Raw genomic sequence first — 23,756 nt, forward strand, 5'->3', positions numbered from 1 at the left:
TACTTGCGGCACATAAAAATAAATACATAAAATGCACTGTAACTAAAAATACATTACGTGGAGTATATTTTTAAGTTTTTTTTTTTATTGTAAGGTGGGGTCAAGCAAGTTTTTTTTTTACCTTTTAAATGTAATTAATTTGAACGAAATATAAGTTTTATAATAAAAATAAAATTGAAAAAAACGGAAATATTTTTTTTTATTTTTATAAGCACAATAATTGTTTTTCACGGCTATATAATATTGTATTATTCTGTCTGAAATGTTATTTCATGCACTGAAAATGCAATGGTGTCTAATTTTCCTGATTTTCCATTGATGATTTGTGGTCTTCATACGCCTCCCTGTGATGGAAAGACATCACAGCAATGCGAGTCGCATTTTTCCTGGTTAACATTGGACAATACCCAACTCCCAATATTTAGAAATAACCATTCATCTTGCACCTTATAAACAACACACTATTTTGTTTTATGTTAATTTTTATTTGCACACATGACATGTTCACAATAATTATGTTCATAATAATAGCTGAACTGCTTGTAGGCTACTGCTAAAATAATAATAATCACTAAACTATGTACTTAAATTAGCTACCAAGCCAATTATTTTTTTACAAAAATGCTAATATAAAACAGATGCAATGGCATATATAAGAGATGTAAACACTATTTTTACATGTCAACCTTATTTCACCTGGGGAAAAAAACACATGAACTGTTTAAAAAGTACATGGGACAGAACACATATATAATAATTCTCTCTCACAGAACATGTGGATTTTTTCCCACATAGATTATGTGGAATTTTGTCTCTGCTCATGTAATCTATGAATAGAATAGGAAATGGTGGAGGGCTCGAGCTCGAGACTTGGGTCTAAGGGAAATATGATGAAATTTCAGACTGTTTCATTTAGCAAAATGTCTCAGTGGGGGTTAATTTCTGAATCTCAGCCACTGCAGTTGTCTTCTTCTTGTGCTGGCTCCTACGACCCATCAGATAGAACATTTCTCCTAGATTCAAAGCCAAAGACACACACGCCACAACGAGCATGAAGATAATGAAGATGCTCTTTTCAGTTGGGCGGGATGTAAAACAATGCAGGCCAATTTTAGGGCAAGGGTCTACGTTACATTCTAGCTGTGTGGGCATCCAAAGGCCAATTAAATAGTACTGGCCTACAATAAACCCTGATTCAAACAAAAGAGTCACAAAGATACTCAACATATAGCAACCAAGCAGGCTGCCTTTGTAATAAATCTTCCCATTGTCATCAGTGTATTTGGGTTGTTTGATGCCATGTTTCTCTGCCTGGTTTTGTAAATGCTGTCTCAGTTTGTTTTCTTTGTGGATGACGTGCAGAACGTAGCCGAGGTAGACCAGATTTGGCGTGGCCACAAAGATGATCTGGAGCACCCAGAATCTCATATGGGAAATGGGGAAGACATGATCGTAGCATGCATTCAGGCAACCAGGAGTGTTGATGTTGCAGACCATACTGGACTGTTCATCTCCCCAGACTTTATCCAGTCCAGCCCCAAGAACCATTATTCTGAAGATCAGCAGAACCGTCAGCCAAACTTTCCCAATATTGGTTGAGTGAGACTGCACTTTGTCTAAAAGTTTGGAGAGGAATCCCCAGTCTCCCATACTGACCTGCAAATGAGAAGATTTCTGAGAGAAAGTACAATGGGAGAATAGGATTTATATGGGGAGATATATATATATATATATATATATATATATATATATATATATATATATATATATATATATATATATATATATATATCCTCTTTCTGGTTCTCAAATCTGATTGGCTGAGAGCCATGCAATATTCTAGTGATAACAACACTCCTACATTTTCACCCTTTGTTTCACTCAGCTTGAAGCGACTGTCATGGCGGCCGAGCAAATCCGCTGTATTTTTTACAAATACTACACTTGTTGTACCACAAACTGTAGTTTTAAGAGTTTTTAGGCGAGAATGTAGTTGTTTAGACCTGAAAAATATGACTCATATTTAATCATAGCACCTATTTTACAACTTGTTTAGGCATTTTCGGAGATGCGAGCTCCAGGTCGTCAGCAGCCGTTCAGTGCTCGTGTACCCGCTGAGAACAGCTTCATCTCGGCCAGTGCTTCGGGGATTTGCCGCTGGCTCTTAAAGTGGTTAAACATGAGATATAATTTGTTTTGGGTACATAAAAATATATGTATACTGTATATTTACAGTCAAACCAAAAATGATTCAGACCCAGGTGAAATAAAAGTACACTTGTGTAATATACTTAAAGTGCCCTATTTTCGTGCACTAATTTTGTACTTAATATAGTAAAAAACTTAATATACTAAAATAGAGCACTTTAAGTATATTATAGAAATGTACTTTTTTTCACCTGGGCAACACTAGATATAATATTTTATATTTTTTACTAGTGGGTGCAGGACACTACAGTTCATTTATGTAAGTGAGGATAGCAAAATAAAGTAAACTGTGACTTCATGCAGTGGACTACCAGCAAAACTGATAAAAAATTGGAACCAAAAACTATTCAGACACTTTGACCTGACCATGTTTTGCTTAAGTGTTATCTGACATAATTAAGATTAATTTTTTTCTGACACAGTTTAACTCTGAGTTCTTGTCATATTTTATTACCATTTTTAAACTATAGTGAATAAACTGTAATAATGAATGAAATGTTCAAGGTGTCTGAATAAATTTTGGTTTGACCGTATATATGACAACTCTGATCAAATAATACTTTACTTTTTTTTTCTATTATTTTTTAACTAAACGCTCCATCATTTTTAATTGTGTATGTAATCAGTTCGCCTCAAGTTCATAACTGTCATTTAAAATAATTAAAATATTTAATTTCATTAAAGTTAAAATGTAAAACTGAGGAAAGAATACAAGCAAATATATGGGTTTTGCTATAATAAAGAATGGTACAACACCAACATAATCAAAATATGTGGCCTATTAGCAATAAGAAAAACAATCATTCCAGTCATCAATAAAGTGCCAAGCAGAGTGTAATTCCATATCTGAGGTTAACCTACCTTATTTTTATGACGGCAGGTCCTGAGAAACTTGTTCTTTAATTGTGTGCAGGCGAAAAGATGATATCAGAGGTTTCAAGATCTGATCTTCAACACGTTTTGTAATTTTTATAAGTGTAGCTTTCATTTAGTGTCCACCCACAAAAAAACTTCAGGTCAATGAGCACGTACACACACATGCAAAATCACACACACTCAGATTTTCATCACACCAATCTTTACATTGTCCAGCTTTGCCTCAAGATGTTGCAATACATGAAACCAAAAAAAAAAAAGTTAAAAGTCAACTCCCACATGATCATGAGAAATGTGATGAAACTGTCGTTTCCATAGACAGTGCTTTTCGAAATCACAAAAACACATAAACACAATGTTCAAAGGAAAAGTCTGACAGTTTGCATTTCATAAATCTCATAAATCTAATATCTTATGTAATCCCAAGCATTGAAGATGCAGACCAAAGGCCATGATCATTACAATATGTTATGCTGCTTTTGTCTTTGTACAGTTATGGGTTTATACAATATAGTGTTTTGATAATATTCAGATAACAGTTCTGTACTGTGGTACAAAAGCAAATGATTTATTTGCGTATAAAAGCCTAAATGAATAAACTGAAACTAATATGTATGTTAGCATGCATGTTTGAACTTTGTCCAGCTCTCATGTACAGTTTGACCACAGCTATTTCCTATATTCTCCACAGAAACCATAATTATGGGAGAAAATGGGAAAACATTACTTTTACTTGCGGTTCTATGAAGTGGTGTATTCTGTACAGTGCGGACAGAATATGGTTGTTCTCACTCAATGATAAAACACACACACACCGCATGAAAGGACAAATTTTGGACACAATTTACTTATCCTCGTCATCCATTTATAGGTCGCTCAGATCACCTTTTAAATCATAATTGAAAGACAAAAAAATGTCATGCAAACTTAAAAGAAGACAAATATGTCCAGTTGCGTGGATGTGGTTATATGTGTCTCTGTGTTCATAGTGAGTAGGCTACAGAGATTTTACTTGGAGAAATGAGAGGTGATGTTTTTGTTGTTGTCAGTGCTTGACTACTAAAGTTTAGAATGTTGAGGAAGCTATACATTGAAACTGAGGCTTGTCAATCTAACCCTAACACTTGACGATCTGAAGTTACTCGACTTGAATCTTTTTAGAATCTATTCATTTATAAGAACCGTCCAAACAAAATGTTTGAGAGTTACATATGAGAGAGTGGATGAACTGATTCATAACCAAGCAGAGCAGTTTCGGACGAACAAATTCAATAGAATGAATCGGACCTTCCAGGGCGAGCCATTTCGGACAAACCGATTCATTAGAATCGATCAGACTTTACAGCACTATACATACAGCTGCATCCCAATTCAGAGAATGCTTTCTCCGATTACGTCACAGTGGCACTGCGAAGACTGTCACAGTTTCCAGTGATCAAATGTCTCAGTATTCTGAAACAGACATTTTTAGGAAGCACAACTTCTACTTCTGTTTTCTTTTTTTTTTTTTTCAGACTAGATGGTTTCTTTAAACTCTCCTCACCACATACTTTTCCCCAAACCAATGTTAATATTTCCTTCCAATGTAGCCTGTTTAAAACGATTAGTTCTTATATATTTAATATTTGGTTTTCAGTCCACAGTTTAATGAACTGACATCACATTATGGGGGTGTTGTAGTTTGCATATGTTCTCTAAAATGTTGAGTTTGTCGTAATTTTCTGATGATCCTGTACTTAAGTCATTTCCCGTCTTCTCTACGCTTTCATTTTCAAAAATAGTAGCAATAAGAGAGAACACTATGGTTCATTCATCAATTTGAGCTTTCTTATGAGTAAATATGTCACTGCAAGATGACCTATCAGTGCTTGAGACAGTATTTCTTTTGATCACTGAAGGGTTGGTGCAGTTTTTCAGGTCTTGAGTGTGAAAAATATTTGTTATTTATCATGTCAGTTCAAACATTTGCTGGCCCTCAGTTGCCCCCTTTTTTGGATCTCAGTCACGTAGGCATCTGACATGAGATCAGTGTCAGTGTTTTTTAAGCAGAAATTACTCAGAGACTCAAGACTGGCTAAAAGTTCATTGTCAGGATGACTGACCGCAGATCTCTCTCCCACAATTACACGTAATTAAACAAAAATTCAAATCCTTGAGAAATACAACTCCTTATTTACTGGGAGATTACACAAGGCTTTACTTGAAATTAAAGAGGTTGTCCGGGTCAATCTGTGTTTTTTTTACTGAGTTCAGTCTTTTAAAAATTGAATTAAAATCCCTCAATTTACAAAAAACAATGGCTACTTTAGGAATTCTTCCAAAGCGCACGCTTGTAAGTGTTCGTTAATTGATTGCGTCAGTAGGCCTACATTGCCTATAGGTCTCATGTCTGAAAATAATAAATGTTCACCAAAATGATTTTAAATAAAAATTTTATATTTTATATATATAAAGCATTATAGCTCATTTATATTTGTTTAATTCACTTTAATTTAAATTTAAAAACAAAAATAAATTGTAAAGCTATAGCCTAATTTAATTTTTAATTGTGGTCGGCATTGGGCCGCGGGTTGAGAACCACTGATGTATATAATATATATATATATATATATATATATATATATATATATATATATATATATATATATATTTATAAAATTGTAAATATAATATAAAATGTAAATTATATATATATATATATATATATATATATATATATATATATATATATATTTATATTTATATATTTATATATATATATATATATATATATAAATTTATAAAATTGTAAATATAATATAAAATGTAAGTTTTTATATATATATATATATATATATATATATATATATATATATATATATATATATAAAATATAAAAATTAAAACTAAAAAATATAAAATAAGGGAAGGTTATATGGCTATTGTTTTTTTCCGCTACAAAGCACTTTTAAATCTTGGGTTGATTTGTATTAAACCTAAACTTTTTTCATTTTGTTATATAAAAGTCATTTTTAAACATTTTACTATGAATTCAAATATCTAAACTTTAAATCAGTCATCAAAAAATATTATTCATTGAAAACTACAATGATCTAAACAAAGAGTGAAATCATCATGTTTAAATTTGGTGTGAAAACTCAGTTGTGACGCCATTTCCACCACAACTAACCATTTTGGCAGCAACTGTCTCAAAAGTCAGTGTACTTATTTACAAGGCAGACAACAGTGTCTGTAAAAAGCTTGAGATGTGAGTTTTCATCAAGCTTTATCAATTTACTTTAAACAAACAAAACTTTAAAATATTACATTACACGTTATTTTAAGGTGTCTATTTTACAGTGTAATACATTTAAGTACTGAGTAATAATAATTAACTACATGTACCTACTTTCTAAAAAAAAAAATGCTAGGTTGTTTCAACCCATGTTTGGGTCAAATTAGTTGGTTGGTTGGGTTTGTCCATATTTGACCCAAACATGGGTTGAAACAACTCAGCATTTTTTAGAGTGTAGGGTTAGGGTTAAGATGGGCTAGGACTAGGGATAGGGTTAATGCTACCAATCCACAATCTGAAGTCTAACTTGTGCCGCAGCCTGAATCACAATCACACCATGTTCGTTGATTTGGCCAGAGGAGAACTGGTCCCCTGACTGACCTTGATTTCTCCCTTTTTTTCTCAGTTCTGTCACCTGATAGAGTTAGGGTTACTTAATTCCACTGTTGCCTCCCAAGTCCACTTCTGACCAGAAGAGATTAGGGTCACATCGATCAGAAAAGTTACTTCCATAAATCTATAATAACTACTGACTAAAGCTTGTGTGTGTATCACTAAAGCAAACAATAACCAGTCAATGTATCCAGGTTGTCAGTATGAAAGGGTGTAGACTATCCTTGTACACCCACTGTAGTAATGAAGAGAAAAGGTTAATGGATTGGACAAAATACAGAATTTAAGCTTTTAAATGGTAACAATTTAGAATTTGCTGCTATCATTTTTCTGTCATTAATTACTCGACCTCATGTTGTTCCAAACCCGCAAGACCTTCGTTCATCTTCAGAACACAAATTAAGATATTTTTGATGAAATCCGAGAGTTTTTTTTATCTTCCGTGCAACATAATAAACGTCATTCAAGATCCAGAAAAGTAGTAAAAACATTGTTAAAATAGTCAACGTGACTACAGTGTTTCAACCTTAATGTTATGAAGTGACGAGAACAAAATATTAATCTCCAATGCGCGTTCACGCAACATCTGCTCTCACGTTAACACAACATGCATGCGTCGTGGTACTCATGAACTCATTGGAGATTTTTATAATAAAGTGGTAAATTATGCTTTTTGCGCAAAAAAGCACTCACATTGCTTCATAAAATTGAGGTTAAACCACTGGAGTCACATGGATTACTTTAATGAAGTCTTTGCTACTTTTCTGGGGCTTGAAAGTGGTAGTTGTGCAGGCTGTCAATGGAGGGACAAAAAGCTATCAGATTTCATTAAAGGTTCTCTAAGCGATCCTGGGTGGAGTAACTTCCTGTTGACGTTCGAAGTGTTGTCAAACAAAACAGAGGCTAGCTAGACCCTCCCTCATCCTCCTCCTCCCCCTCCCCTCCGTGCTTCCTGAAACAGTCATGAACGCGCATTTAAAATCATTCTTGTCGGTTATTGGCTGGAGCGTGTTTATTATGTTTCGTGGTCCAGGCTGCACCAGTTTGTTTTTGTTGCCGTTTTTGGAGCTTGTGGCGACTACAGAGACTGCGTTTTTTTTACAGTGTGTTCAGGGGACAGGCAGCTAGCGGATAGTGAGGAGATGTTTGCTGCATGTGACAAAAAATGTTTTGGCCTAAAAATGCGTGACATCGCTTAAAGGACCTTTAATATTCAACAATTGTCCCACTGAAGCTAAGCAGGGCTGAGCCTGGTTAGTACCTGGATGGGAGACCTCCTGGAAAAAACAGGTAGCTGCTGGAAGGAGTTAGTGAAGCCAGCAGAGGGTGCTCAACCTGTGATCTGTGTGGGTCCTAACGCCCTTAGTATAGTGATGGGGACACTATGTAACAAGCACCGTCCTGCAGATGAGACGTTAAACCGAGGTCCTGACTCTCTGTGGTCATTAAAAATCCCACGGCACTTCTCATAAAGAGTAGGGGTGTAACCCCGCTGTCCTGGCCAAGTTCCCTCCATTGGCCCTTGCCAATCATGGCCTCCTAATAATCCCTATCATATTGAATTGGCCCTATCACTCTCTCTCCTCTCCCCCCCCCGATCTTTAGCCACTACACCACACCAGCATCACATAAACAATGCTTCCACCTAGAGAAATAACCAAAGTTGATGAATCAGCCAAATTTCACCAATGTGTGAAAGTATGCTGCAACTGGACTCATGATGTGACTAATTTCCAGTGCTTCTAACAAGAACAGAAATAGAGAAGTGAAAAATGTCTGGTTTAAACTGGTTTTCTTTATCATTCAGTTGGGCGGAGCGTTCAGTATTCCTTAAGATATAGGTAAATCACGTCACGGGTATAAGATGACGGACTGAAACACTCAAGTCCCATCTGAAAGTCTGTGACCTCATTGAAAGCGACCAAAATTTACGGTTATATTTAACTGTTTTGTTGTAGAATAGTCAACAAGCTGAATAAGGAAATAAGTTTATTTGAAAACAGACTTGTGAGTGATTTTTTTAATCATTAATAGTAGTTGTTTCTTTACGGGAAATTACCATTTGGACGCATCCATTCGGGTAAGAATATTTTCGAATTTGTTGGAGTATGATTTTAACAGTTACTGTACATATTCAATATATGACTTTAATATCAAATATATTCAAATAATTAAGAAGATAGTTATTGTTAACTTAATCGGATCCACTTTTTATTAGGTGTCTTTAACTACTATGTACTAACATTTAAATGAATCATTTATTGCACTTATTAAATACATACATGTTTCTAAATTGTACTGTGTTATTATAATTACCTGTATGTAATTACATCTATATAATATATTTTACAGACTTCTAATTTTTTTTTTTAATGTGTAATCCCCATCTTATCTGTATCAAATCTTACAGAAAGCATTCTAGAAACATCACTAGAAAATAACTAGGCCTCAAAAGTTTCAGATTATTCGGTTATTAAACCAAAATAGGTCCAGTTTTATATGCCTGCTTGGCGACAAATACTCTGAGCTTACAAGGCACAAAGTTTTTTAGAATTTGGTGAGTATGAAATGTATAAAACAGACACTGAGCAAGCGCTTTAAATAAACTATAAAAAAAAATTGGGAAGTGAGAACATTACAGCAAAATAGTCAGTGTGTGGTAGTCCATGAAAATAACTCAGTCGCTGTTGTCTTGTAACATTCAGAGTGACTATAAGGTGCCAACTTCCATGAACGTTTTGATTAAAATACTTTTTGCTTATGAAGTGTATACTTACAATACTTAAAAAATAAAGGATTAGTTCAACAAAAAAATGAAGATCTGAGAGCTTTCTGTCCCTCCATTGACAGCTATGCAACTGACACTTTGACGCTTCAAAAAGTTCATAAAAAGATCGTAAAGCTAATCCATATGAATCGAGCGGTTTAGTCCAAATTTTCTGAAGAGATTCAATCGCTTTATATGATGAACAGATTGAATTTAGGCTTTTATTCACATATAAGCATTCATCAACTCACACATCAGTTGTGGTAAACCAACAGAAGCTCAAGCATGTTCGCTTGACGTTCACTTGACTCTCGTGTGTTTCCACAAGAACCAATGAGGTTCATTCTTGTGTGTTACACAGCAAGTTTGAGCTTCCACAAGAGGTTTGTTCTCAAGGGTCAAGCAGGTTTGGATGTTTGCTGATCAATGTAAAAGCTTAAATTCAATCTGTTCATCATATACTGTAAAGCGATCGAGTCTCTTCAGAAAATTTGGACTAAACCATTCATATGGATTAGTTTTACAATCTCATTATGAACTTTTTGAAGTCTTACAGGTTTGGAATGACATGAGGGTGAATTTTCATTTTTGGGTGAACTAACTCTTTAAGTACACTTTAATCAAAAAACATTTACGTGAATTCACTCTAACCCTCAAATATTATTTGTGATCACCATGTTTTCCTATAGAAACAAAATTGTGGATAATGTAGTGTAAATGTCCTATTTATCCTCCAGGGAAGCTCTGAGCAACTGAGCAACCAATTATGGGAGACTGGGGATTTCTCTCAGCTTTACTGGACAAAGTACAGTCCCACTCCACCGTCATTGGCAAGATATGGATGAGCGTCCTTTTCATCTTCAGGATCCTGGTGTTGGGAGCAGGAGCTGAGAGCGTGTGGGGTGATGAGCGATCCAACTTAGTATGCAACACCAACACGCCTGGTTGTGAAAATGTGTGCTACGACTGGAAGTTCCCCATCTCGCATATTCGCTTCTGGGTCATGCAGATCATCTTCATTTCCACTCCGACTTTGGTGTATCTGGGCCATGTGGTACATGTCATCCACCAAGAGAACAAACTGAGAGAGGAGCAGAAAAGGAACCCGATGTCGAAGTCGCCAAAATACACAAACGAAAACGGGAAGATTGTGATCAAAGGAACCATGCTGGGTAGCTACTTGACCCAACTGTTTATAAAGATCATTTTCGAGGTGGCTTTCATCGTCGGACAGTATTATCTGTTTGGATTTATCATGCCGCACAAGTTCCACTGTAAAACATTGCCATGTACGACAGAAACAGAGTGTTTTATATCCAGACCCACAGAGAAAACCATCTTCATTATCTTCATGCTGGTGGTGGCTTGTGTGTCTCTGGCCTTAAATGTTCTAGAAATATTCTATTTGCTTTGTAAGAGAATAAGTAGGGGGAATAAGAAATATAAGACTGCGATGTATGCTGGTGAATCCCATTATCCTTCATCTTTTCCGGTAGAACTTGAGCCTGTTAATGGAATGAGACACAATGAGTTAAACACGGCCTTGCAGAACAAATGGGGTCAAAGAAAAGGCAGTCTTGATGAAGCCAAACCTGAGCCATAAGTCATTGTGTCATATTCAGGCTGGTAACACTTCTAGAAAAATACATAACTAATATAATCAACTTTATTCAGAAATAGTAATATAATCAATTATGGTAAAACTTGAAAAATATTGTTAATTGTATTAACTGAACACTAGATGGCGCTGTAATCTTCTTGAGTTGCACTCACTAACCCCCTTACTTCTGTCACTACAAGGCCAGTGATTTTTTTTTTGTCTGTTTCTATAGTTTTTATAGCCTTTTTATTTCAACTTTCAACAAGTTTTTATAAACCAAGAATAAATGTGTAAATGAAAATGACTGTGTATCAATTATTTTCTTACAGAGACAAGGATCAGCTATTGAGCTATTAAATTATTAAAAACACAGGCTATGTAGTTATCACTATATTATAATATATCACTATATTATATGAAAAATAAATTATATATATATATATATATATATATATATATATATATAATTGCTATATATATAGTTGTTCATAATCACTGTATAATACTGCTTTACAGATCATTTATGCACAATGAAAACGTTCTTATATTATATGACTTTTAGTGAATTGTCAAATTCTCGACAATGTCATAAAGTTTTCGTTGAGTTGAAGAAGCTCATCAGGCGAGTGTATGAGGAGGACCCAAAAAAACGACGTAGCCAGTCATGTGACTGCCAAACTTTGTGCGTCTGCTTGCTTTCCACTTTCTTCCCTCCGAGTCTCTTATAAGCAGGGAAAGTTTGACAAGTGTGCCTCAGTTTCTCCATAGTCGCTTACTTGGATTTGGTGACTGATCTTCAGAGGTGACGGAGTAAGTCCCTACAGGGCTCTCCTCTCTTTACTTCTCTCCAGGTAAGTTTTTACAGAAAGTCTTACAACTTTTCCAAACTTTTTTTTTTTTTTTTTTTTCCCATAGCGGCACTAATATTCAGAACTGAGCAACACAGTGGAAAGTTACTTTTAATGAATTTAAAAGTTTTTAGTCATATTACATATTATTTTGAACAACTTTTCAGTGAGTTTAGAAGTTTACGAAAGTATATGAATCATGATATGATTCATATGTTATCATGTGGTTCAATAATATAGCCTACCATATTGACGTTTGGTATTTATTTACGTCTGTTGTGGATAGCACGTTCGGTAGAAACAAGACTTTTAATAGACATTTCAGTAATAAAAACAAAAATGGGATGACAGAAACTTCAAAAACTTTGTGACTGGAATTAAGTTTTGAAGAAAAAATGTAAGCAGGAATCAAAGACATGAATTTAATTGGGACTAATTATAACAACTATTTTTTTCTTATGGAACAATTTTTATTCTTTTCTGCCTTTGTTTTTAAAACTCTAATACGACTTTCTGGTGAAAAACGATCTGTTTCGCCTGCGTTGTCAACGCGCTGTAGGCGGCGCTGTTCAGTTCCTTATTACAATGTTAAGCGGCTTTACTGTAGCAAAACTTTAACCTGTAATTCAAGTATTCCTACATAATTTTGTGGAATCAATTTAATGACAATTTCATTTCACTTTATATGTTTAAATAAGCAGTTCTTATACTATAAACTTCAGTATAACTATCCAAGATTAAGTAGAATGCGACATTACAGAGAGACGAGCCTGCTTTCTGCCCATTTGATGTCTAAACAACAAAAATACTCGATGTCTCCCCCCTTAATGTTTCTTATGGACTTTAACAAGGTAACTGTCATAATATACATTCCACATACCCCATTTAAACTTTATTAGTGCCACGAGACCCACAAATTGTCCAGGATATTGAAGGGATGCTCTTCATCATGCCTGCACCACATGAATCAGGCAATTCTTTAGAACTTCTTAAACAGTTCCTTATGATATTTGATTTTCCATGCTGCACATGGGAATTAATCAAAGACTTGCTTCCCAGTTCAATTCAGATTTCAAGTGAATGTTTTTGACTGTATTTAAACATTTCTGATGTAACTGAAGGGACCAAAGTCTTGCTAAATAAACAAGTGTCTTTAAATTCCTCAGTCAAGCAATATCCTGACCTGCTTAGTCATGTTTTCTTCATGTTTAAGATGTTTTAATCAGTAGATGATGACTCACTTTCTGTAAAAACTGTCATGGTAGCATTAACTCGAGAACTTTTGTTTCATAAAGCAAAAGACAACAAGTGCTGGCAGTTATCTTTACAACCCTAAACCTAACCCCTATGTGTGCGAGCCACATGTTTGTTATCCGAGCTATCTGAGACCAGGTGTAGTTTATATTATGATAATCTTGAGGTCAGTTTTCATGATTATTTTCATAATAACATCCTCAGCAGGTGCTGAAACTAACACTTTCATCGTGCTTTATGTGCAGAAAAATACACTACAGTGGCCTCAAAAAAAAAAAAAAAAAAAAGTGAGGACACATAAGCCACTCTTTAAAATGTACGAATGTCTTTGCATTACATAACTACTAAAACCAAGTGACTTTTATATATATATATATTATTTATATATATATATAAAATAACAGTTATGTATGAACTTGAGGAGAACTGACTTCATACATTCACTAAAAGTAATGGACTATTTGGTTTAAAATTATAATGTTATTTATTCAGAGATGTCACTTTGATATTTTGCATCTAATACAAAGACATTCAGACTTATTCAAGTGTCGCCAAAGTGTCCAAAACTGTCTAAATACGTTTTATTACATCTGAGCTTTCTATTTTCAGCTAGAACTCCCTCAAGATGGGTGACTGGAGTGCGTTGGGAAGACTTCTTGACAAGGTGCAGGCCTACTCCACGGCCGGAGGAAAGATCTGGCTCTCTGTGCTCTTCATCTTCCGGATCCTAGTTCTGGGAACAGCAGTGGAGTCGGCCTGGGGTGACGAGCAGTCAGCTTTCAAGTGCAACACCCAGCAGCCCGGTTGCGAGAATGTCTGTTATGACAAATCATTCCCCATCTCGCACGTGCGCTTCTGGGTGCTTCAGATCATCTTCGTGTCCACGCCTACGCTCCTGTACCTGGCGCACGTGTTCTACCTGATGCGCAAGGAGGTCAAGCTCAACCGCAAAGAGGAGGAGCTGAAGGCCGTGCAGAATGACGGCGGCGACGTGGAGGTCCATCTGAAGAAGATCGAGCACAAGAAGTTCAAGCACGGCCTGGAGGAGCACGGCAAGGTGAAGATGAAGGGCGCCCTGCTGCGCACCTACATTGTCAGCATCATTTTCAAGTCCGTCTTTGAGGTGGCCTTCCTGGTCATCCAGTGGTACATCTACGGCTTCACCCTGTCCGCCGTGTACACGTGCGAGCGTTCGCCCTGCCCCCATCGGGTGGACTGTTTCCTCTCTCGGCCAACGGAGAAGACCATCTTTATTATTTTCATGCTGGTGGTTTCGCTCGTCTCACTTTTGCTCAACATCATAGAGCTCTTCTACGTGCTCTTCAAACGGATCAAGGACCGTGTGAAAGGCCAACAAAACCAGTTCCCGACCGGCACCTTGAGCCCTACACCGACCAAACTGTCCACGACCAAATACGCTTACTACAATGGCTGCTCCTCGCCGACCGCCCCGCTCTCGCCCATGTCGCCTCCGGGCTACAAACTAGCCACCGGCGAGCGGACCAACTCTTGTCGCAATTACAACAAGCAGGCCAACGAGCAGAACTGGGCCAACTACAGCACAGAACAGAACCGTTTAGGCCAGAACGGCAGCACCATCTCCAATTCGCACGCTCAGGCCTTCGACTTCCCCGACGACACGCACGATCCCAAGAAACTGACGCCAGGCCACGAGCTGCAGCCGTTGGCGTTGATAGATGCCCGGCCGTGCAGCCGCGCAAGCAGCCGCATGAGCAGTCGAGCGAGGCCCGACGACCTGGACGTCTAGCCGCGCGACTCGGTGCCGCGTCACGACGCTAAAGGACTGACACAGGCAGTGAGACGCGCTGAACTCCTGTACTGAGGGGGCGGGGCAAGTTCCTCTCTCTAGACTCTAGTCGATACAGAGACATAAAATTACTCACACTGCTGGAGGTACTATTCATTAATAATGATGTTGAAACTAGCAGAGCTAACATGCCCTAACAACCGAACAGCTAGGGGACTCAAAGGGGCACAAGCGGGGCCAAACCTGGCGCGTCTCTCGATTCTGCCCACCAGAATATGCCTTGGTGATGTGATTGATTTTGTTTGCTTGTTCGCATTGGGTTTATTAAAATGCCACACAACAATTCCACTTTAACATGTTGCACTCCTACAGTGTGTGTAGATTTGTGTTCTAACCCCCCCTATGGTTACGTCACTTGTTTGCATGACATCAAATCAGTCATGAATTAATATTTATTTATTCATAAAGATTAACAGGATATCCACCACTAGATGAAGATTGACTACTACTTAAGGTCATGTCTACATAATTAATACCATCCAAGTGCATATTTATTGACAATAATCCAAATTTCAGCAATATATTCATCAACAAATATGGATTTTTATTAATCACAGTGGACTGTCATTTTCCTGATAAACTTTGAATTTATGTGGTGTCGGTTTTTGTTATTTGATGATATTTGTTGTTTTTTTTTTTTGGGTGGTGGTATGAATTAGAAATGTCTATGTGTGGGACTGAGCTGCTGTACCAACTGTTACACGGCTTGATTTTCTTTTCTGCATTTTGATTTTTACTGAAATTTGTCCTAAATAGTGTGTGAGAGAAAGGCTTTACTTTTGTTCTCTTTAAAAAAAAAAAAAAATGGCATTTTATTTTCCTTTGTTTCTTTTTGGAGGGCAGAAGGAATTAATTAGTTTTGAATTAGAATGAGTAGAATTAATGTCTTACCTTTGGAGTGAATGACCTTTCTAACTCAATGTAATCATTGCTGCTTGAGAGATAGAGTTTTAGTACTGTAAATCAAGCTATTTCACAAATGTGAGTTTTTTTTAGAAGACTGCTTTTTAGAGCTGGACTAATATTTAGTCAGTTATATTAAGAGATATATGCCAGCGTAGCTCCACAACTACCAAACACTAGTAGATGAAATTTCATTATGGACATTCTTTTTTTTTTTTTTTTTTGATTTTTCAAATTGTGCATCATAGTATTGGTACTCATTTGCAGAGGCTCATGGATTTTTCAGCTACAATGGTGTTTGCACTGAGATTTTGGCTAGGGTGTTATTTGATGCAAAAATGACGAGAAGTTCTCTGTTATGCACGTAACTAATTTATTTTACAACACACTACAAGGCGTAAAATCACTACACTTTAACAGTGCTCTCACAGAATCCTTGGGTTTGGGCCGTTGAGTGGCTAAGGCAAGATTTTGCATCTGGTAAATAGCGCATATTGGGTTTTAAATCAGAACAACACTGATGTAATGCCATTCCATGGGAATCCGCTGTTGTACGGTATGCATGGCAGTGGAAAAACCGAGCAATCAAACAAAAACATTAATCAAATCTGTGAAAAAGCAATTTAACCAATAAAGATTTTTTCTTTGTCATTTTGTATTTGTGTGTCTCAGTCAAACTCTTTTATATGACCACACTAATGCTTTCCAATATACACTTACTCATTTCAGTATTTTTGTTTACACCCAACGAGAGGCTCACGAAAAAAAAAAAAAAAAAAAAAAAAAAAAAAAAAAGACAAAATGCACTGCAATTTGTCTGGTGCCAGTATCTAAAGGAGTCTGGTGCAGGCTTTTTATCCAAGAGAATTAGCCCTACACAAACCACCGTGTTTAAACAGGCAATAGAGACAAACGCAGTGTAACGGCCAAGATCTGTCTACGCCAAGACTGACTCGCAAACCAAAAGACTGATAAGTTTTTACATGTATGTTTTAAAATGCCCCAGAAACTTTCAAAATTTCATCATATAAAAAGATTCAGAGCCTTTTCTCTTATCCAAGTTTCCTATTTAACCTTTCCACAAAGCTAAATAAAACCATATGCCTGGGCCGAGTCTGTGGACCACATGTGGCTAGAGCAGAAGAACGTAAAAAAAAGCAGGAGACTTTGATCTAATGCTAATTAATGCAGATCTTTTTAGACCAGATTTATCACACAATGCTATTGCATATACCAGAGGCCGAACTGATACATTCTGAAGTTATTCATCAGAACAAGATAAAAGAAAGGAATCAGCTGGTGCAAAAATGAATAAATAAATAAATAAATAAAAGAGGTCTTGAAGCCCAGCGTCTTCTGTATATACACATACGTTATCTTTCAAAAGTTAGGAAGTCTTATCCTCACCACAAGCTAAGTAAAAACAGTAATATTGTGAAATATTAATTTAACAGTTTAATAGCTGTTTTCTGTTTTGTGATTTATTCCTGTGATGGCCAAGCATCATTACTTGAGTCTTCAGTGTCACATGATCCTTCAGAAATCATTCTAATATGCTGATTTTCTGCTTAAGAAACATTTCTTATTATTGTCAGTGTTGAAAACAGTTGTCCTGCTTAATATTTCTGGAAACCGTGATGCATTTTTTTTAATTTATTTTTTATTCTTCGATGAATAGAAATGTTCAAAAGAACAGCATTTGTTTGAAATGGAAATCATTTACTGTCACTGTTTATCTATACATTTCTCAATTTAAATACTTTATGCTAAGTCACCATTAATACCACAAAATATTTCAGCAATAAAACAGATTGGACGTCAGAGAAACCACTCAAGGGATGGGTAAACATGTCTGAGGTACAGTTTATTTTACAGAGGGAGATGGGGAAAGAGAGTAAGGAGTAAAGAGAGTCAATTGAAGTAAAGAGAGTCACTCAAAATGCACATACAGCAGGCTTTTGCCCACAGACTACTGGAAACCTCAGTGTGTGAGTTACATTTCCTGTGCCCATACTGCCACCCATACCACAACTCCTGGGTGGTGCTGGGAATCCATGTTAAAGCTGCTAAGTTTGACTAAAAATGTCCAATGGACGTTTTATTATGACGTCGCCCATGTTTAATAAAACAGCTGCTGTGCTTCACTCGTAACATCTTATATTGGACACCCGCCTGACTTTATTTTTTAATGACACATCTTTCACAATCAGATATAAACCATTTCCCCCCTCTGTATCCATGTAGAGCAAGTTTGCAACAAATGTTCTGGGGAACTTTATCCACAATTCCAAAAAGCATCAGTTCTGTGATGATCATCTTGCTGAGAGATCAGATTTTTGATTAAATCTCTGCATGCATCTGTCTCTTGCTTCTATACGGCAGCAGTTCTGTGTATAGGTACATGAGAACATCACATGTGATTCCCGCAAATGGTCCGACTCTTCCTGGAGCTCAGCTAGAGTGGTGGAATGCCGGCTATCAAGCACGCAGGGTGTTAAAAAACATCCAATGCTTTGTAGATGGTCAACACTCACAGACTGGCTGCGTTGCACCTCCAGGCACTGTGGATATCATGCACAGTCATGTTTCCTGAGAGATCTGCCCATTCCCTGCTGTTTATATAAGCATAAGCAAAGCAAAACAATAGGATGCTTCCAATTTTACAATGGCGAGAGCTGCCAATCCCAAATGGTGTCTCAGTTTTCCGTGCGGTTAGAAATTGGATTCGTCCTCATCGCATTTTTCTTTGAAATTTTCCACTGCTGGATGGACTAGAACTGCTGAGAGAAAAGCTGTGGTTTTATTAAACATGGAAGAGCAGCTCACAAACATGTCTAATAAGCTGAAGAACATGCACAGAGTCACAGGAACTCAGCACTAATAGACTCTCTCTGTCAGCAAGAGGATTTAACTTTCTCTTTCTCTCATTTCTCACAATATCATCACCTGACACTGTCAGTAGTCTCAGTCTCACCTCATATATTGCCTTGTTTTAGTCCCTTGCCGTTTATTCAAAGTGAGATCATGTTGCCTGTAGGCCATATGAGCTCCGCCCTATAGGTTAGGCCTCTGCGGCACCAACAGGAAGTCTGCAGGAAGACCTGAGGCATGTGACCTCAGGCTTTGCCAATTCCTTCCGTGGAAAACAATGTGAAGTATTAAAGCTAGCAATTTTACCAGGAGTTTCTGACATGCAAGCGCTACATCATTGTCTTCATTTCATTTCTATTCCAATTATATTCAAAAGTCATCAATTTGAAGTATCTCTATGTTATTAGTGGAGTTTGCTAAAGTATCTCAAATCATTCTATCACTGTTCTAAGCTGTTAGAATTACAACATATAGACTTGCATTTAAGGAGTGACCAAGAGAGACTTTTGACTTTTGAGTAAGCAACCTTGAGTAAGTCGTGCACTATCAAAGCCCCGCCCACACTCCCGCAGAATACAGTACAGTTTACTGCAGAACAACTCATTATGTCAGTGTGAAATAAACAGTTATGGAAATGTAGAAGTTAAAGTTAAAGCTCCAATCTCCTCCTGAAAAAAGTCTGTTGGTGCCTCAGTGGCTACTTCACTCAGAGAAGCTGTCAATCACAGTTGTCAATCATGACATCATATCCCTGTATTTATAGCATCAAATAACTAACTAAAACCAAACTTATTTTAAAAAACGAACACTTGAGCTTACATCAGCGTGATAAAAACTACATAAAATTACAGAAACAATCTTTGGAAAAAAATTATTTGAAGTGTAATTTAATTGTTTAGTTTGTCTCACGTCCCATTACATTACATGTAGAGGGCCTATACTGGGACCAACCACCTGGGGGCGATCAAGACGCTTTGGTTTAACTTTTCAGGACTTGTGCAGCATGCTTGAATGTAAACAAACCAAAAACAGGACATGGTGTCACAAGATGCGACCCTAAAAAGGACAGAATGCTCAAACATACCTGTTTATTCTCGTCATAGTCGCAATTATGCCCATCGCAGTTCGGTACAAGCATCAGAACAGCATTTCCTGCATAAAAACTGGTTCTGAACATATCCTTATGAACAAACCAATCAAACTGAACTACAAGTGTGAACACACCCTCAAAACCTTAGCAACCACACAGCAATGCCCTGGCAATAACCTAGAACACCTTAGCAACCACAAAGCAATGTCCTGACAAACAATTAAACACCCTATAGCAGCCACCACAGCCACTAAGAACACCCTGATAACTATATAAATACTGACTGGTGATGGGTTGCAAGCAATTTAGTTCTCCAACAGGCCATATTTCATTCATATTCATTTGCTCTCACTCAACAAACACACGCACACACACACAGAGAGCCCTAATTTTATGTTCCTTCATTTCAGGGCACATAAACCCCTTATTGTTAAAAGCTGTCTCCCAGACATTTAAAGTTAGAGAACAGCACATGACAGAGTTCACAGGCTGCTATTGCTCCTTCAATACCACAGACAGAGGAAGAGACACAGAGACAGACTCAAAACACAGACAGAAACTCAAAATACGGACACAGGATATGAGAGACAGGAAATGAGCACAAGCACTAAATATCAGACTCAGGGAAGAGCAGTTATATCTTAGTGAAGAACAGAGCACAACTTCAGAGAGCAGTCAGATGCGCACTGGAATGCATGCAAATTAAATGAGGCAGATGAAGAGAATTATAGGAGGAATGAAGTGCAAATCCAGAACATGAGCAGCAGGCAAAAAAAAAACAAAACAATAACAATATTGTATGACGTATGCTCACATGCAGCATATTCCAGATAGCAAACTCTGTGCCTGTACGGGGTGAATCAGCAAAGGCCTTGATGAAAGAACCGATACAGCGTCTCTTTTTTTTTTAAGGAACACGAGGTTATTCCATATGTGTCGCTGTTGGAGCAGGATGTTGGCCATGTGGGATGCATTATACGGCGGTCCTGCCACTGTCCACTCTGTTCTCCGCATCCCAGCGCCACCTTTGTTTTGATAGCACTAGCTCTTCGACTCCCCCCGTCCAAGTGTCAAGGCCATAAAATCTTTAATGTGGCCGGCTCCTGCACGTCTCAAAGAGAGACATTAAAGTTCACTTGGACTCTGTAAGATACCTCTAATTGAGGTGGATGGGGTTTGGAGAGTAGGGCACGCTGGGTCCATACCAAAGCTAAAATTACGAGACTTGTCATCGGTTACGGAGAGGTCAGGAGAGAAGAAAGTATGCAGCCCACATCCAAAGTCAATAGCGGGTTGACTGGCATAGGCAAAATATTTCCATGCTTCACCCCGTTTTTTCCCCTCACTTCCAAACCGGCTCTCACTTACGGCAAAACGTCCAATATGTCGACTATGGTCATTACTCTAAATTTAGCCAGATGCGCCCCGGTTTTCCACTGAGAGGTCCAAATCGGGAAAATCAAGCCAGGAGTATTCTAAGAATGGGGAATAAGATATATTTCATTCGCCTGACTGTAACCAGCATCTATTCAAAGAATGCAGCAGTCTGAATCATTTTCAGCACTGCTTTTTTGGCAATATGTATTTGCCATGGCTATAATTTTAAAGGGCTGTAGATGCTTAAACAGCTGCTAAGCGAGAAAGATTATTCAATTTCTGTTGCTGAATATACTGTAAGATCTAACTGAAAAACTTAAGCACTGTTTACTTCATTTGCATCTTTGTTCAGTTCTATTTATCTATGCTTGTAATTTGTTTATTTGCTCTCATTTTATTGACTGTTCACTTGTCTTTAATAATGTTTGAACTTTATTAGTTAGGCTAGTAGCTTTTGCTGTGGTATCGAAGTACTTAAAGTGTTTTAGGTCATATCAACCTGATCCGAAAAATGATCCAATCCATTTTGTGATCCTTTACACCCCTAACTCTCAATAAAATGCCATCGACAGCACTGACCCTTAGCAATAAAAATACGTGCATATAATCACACTCTCACAAACTGTTATAACTCGAACTTTCGGCCAGTACAATTTTAAACAAAGACTAAAAGAGTTGTTGGAAGCTTAAGGCTGGCGCACACTACATTTATAAAATGTGAGAGACCACAAACATGATGATAAAAAAAATCATAGGTTTATCAGTTTAACACTTATAACATAGATTTTAGTTCCTATAGTGTGTGGAGTGCCGCAATGTGACCAAGACAGCACACTACACACTAAGGCCCTGTTTACACCTTAAAGGTGCCCTAGATTCAAAAATTGAATTTACCTCAGCATAGTTAAATAACAAGAGTTCAGTACATGGAAAAGACATACAGTGAGTCTCAAACTCCATTGTTTCCTCCTTCATATATAAATCTCACTTGTTTAAAAGACCTCCGAAGAACAGGCGAATCTCAACATAACACCGACTGTTACGTAACAGTCGGGGTGTACGCCCCCAATATTTGCATATGCCAGCCCATGATTTAGGCATTACACAAGGGCAGCCAGTATTAAAGTCTGGATGAAAGGCATTAGACAAGGGCAGAACGTCTGGATGTGCACAGATGAATCAACAGACTAGGTAAGCAAGCAAGAACAATAGCAAAAAATGGCAGATGGAGCAATAATAACTGACATGATTCATGATAACATGATATTTTTAGTGATATTTGTAAATTGTCTTTCTAAATGTTTCGTTAGCATGTTGCTAATGTACTGTTAAATGTGGTTAAAGTTACCATTGTTTATTACTGTATTCACGGAGACAAGAGCCGTCGCTATTTTCATTTTTAAACACTTGCAGTCTGTATAATTCATAAACACAACTTAATTCTTTATAAATCTCTCCAACAGTGTAGCATTAGCCGTTAGCCACGGAGCATAGCCTCAAACTCAATCAGAATCAATGTAAACATTCAAATAAACACTGTACTTACGCGATTAGACATGCTGCATGACGAACACTTTGTAAAGATCCATTTTGAGGGTTATATTAGCTGTTTGAACTTTTTTTTATGTTGTTTAAGGCAAGCGCAAGCTCTTGGGGGGTGGAGCACGGGATTTAAAGGGCCACACACCCTGAATTGGCTCATTTCTAATTATGCCCCAAAATAGGCAGTTAAAAAAATTAATTAAAAAAAAATCTATGGGGTATTTTGAGCTGAAACTTCACAGACACATTCAGGGGACACCTTAGACTTATATTACATCTTTTAAAAAAAAGTTCTAGGGCACCTTTAAGAAGTGTTTTCGTTGATTGGATCACAAATGGACGATGCTAAATACAGGTGTAAATGGGGTGTAAAATGTTTTGAGGTTGTCCACTTTTGACCACTTCCAGAGGTAGTCGAAAACGCATTCGACCGGATTGCTTTCATAGTGTAAACGCTCATGTGTTCGAACAGCCACTAAAGACCACCTACTCTCCGCCTACTTACTTAATGTGTAAACATTATGGGAAACACACTAACCAGACGGGATTTTTAGGCTTTTTTTTTTGTGAAACCGCACAAATTTTTTTATCGGATAGGCGTTTCGTCCACACGTCAACTTTATGGTAATGAGCTATGACGTGGTTCGGCGGCAACCAATCGGAATGTAGAGCCGCCGGCTCTCGTTGAAAATGAATGACTTCCTGTCACTTTGACGCTCTCGCCGCTGGCGGTGTGAACACACAGTAAGCTTTGCTATAGTTTGTATTCAGCGCGCAAGGTTTATGCGCATGCTCCAAGTCTCCTTCGCTGCTTTAAGTGCATTTCTGACAGAATTACAGTGCCACAATGGTCTGGCATGTATACTACATCATTTTGAGCCGTTTCACTGGTTTCGTGTGGACGCAGATATTTCTTGATATGGAC

The 23,756-nt window shown here is 37.3% G+C and overlaps 3 protein-coding genes across 4 annotated transcripts; 2 read left to right on the forward strand and 1 right to left on the reverse strand.

The window, feature by feature from the left end:
• Window positions 1–464: 464 nt before the first annotated feature.
• Window positions 465–3,309, reverse strand: gja12.2 (gap junction protein alpha 12.2). Of its 2 annotated transcripts, none has more exons than XM_048207403.1 (2): window positions 3,070–3,309; window positions 465–1,674 (listed from the first exon to the last, which is right to left on the reverse strand). In XM_048207403.1, the coding sequence occupies exon 2, from the start codon at window positions 1,648–1,650 to the stop codon at window positions 913–915; it is 738 nt and encodes a 245-aa protein (XP_048063360.1). In that variant the 5' UTR covers window positions 1,651–1,674; window positions 3,070–3,309; the 3' UTR covers window positions 465–912. The 2 variants fall into 2 exon arrangements, with proteins under 2 accessions (XP_048063360.1, XP_048063359.1); XM_048207402.1 differs by having other exon boundaries at window positions 465–1,656; window positions 3,070–3,307.
• Window positions 3,310–8,589: 5,280 nt separating this feature from the next.
• gja13.2 (gap junction protein alpha 13.2) lies at window positions 8,590–11,419 on the forward strand. The gene is made up of 2 exons (XM_048207405.1): window positions 8,590–8,831; window positions 10,256–11,419. Exon 2 carries the CDS (start codon window positions 10,285–10,287, stop codon window positions 11,119–11,121), a length of 837 nt encoding a protein of 278 aa, XP_048063362.1. The 5' UTR covers window positions 8,590–8,831; window positions 10,256–10,284; the 3' UTR covers window positions 11,122–11,419.
• A 393-nt stretch (window positions 11,420–11,812) lies between these two features.
• Window positions 11,813–16,602, forward strand: gja1b (gap junction protein alpha 1b). Its single transcript, XM_048207404.1, has 2 exons — window positions 11,813–11,969; window positions 13,830–16,602. Exon 2 carries the CDS (start codon window positions 13,846–13,848, stop codon window positions 14,986–14,988), a length of 1,143 nt encoding a protein of 380 aa, XP_048063361.1. The 5' UTR covers window positions 11,813–11,969; window positions 13,830–13,845; the 3' UTR covers window positions 14,989–16,602.
• The last annotated feature ends 7,154 nt before the right edge of the window (window positions 16,603–23,756 follow it).

This window comes from Megalobrama amblycephala, linkage group LG11 (assembly GCF_018812025.1).
Source record: "Megalobrama amblycephala isolate DHTTF-2021 linkage group LG11, ASM1881202v1, whole genome shotgun sequence".
Classification (NCBI taxonomy): Eukaryota; Metazoa; Chordata; class Actinopteri; order Cypriniformes; family Xenocyprididae; genus Megalobrama; species Megalobrama amblycephala.

Excerpts from the sequence above, each read along its gene's own strand:
- gja13.2 (XM_048207405.1), top strand. The coding sequence starts at position 10,285 with ATGGGAGACTGGGGATTTCTCTCAGCTTTACTGGACAAAGTACAGTCC.
- gja12.2 (XM_048207403.1), bottom strand. The coding sequence starts at position 1,650 with ATGGGAGACTGGGGATTCCTCTCCAAACTTTTAGACAAAGTGCAGTCT.
- gja1b (XM_048207404.1), top strand. The coding sequence starts at position 13,846 with ATGGGTGACTGGAGTGCGTTGGGAAGACTTCTTGACAAGGTGCAGGCC.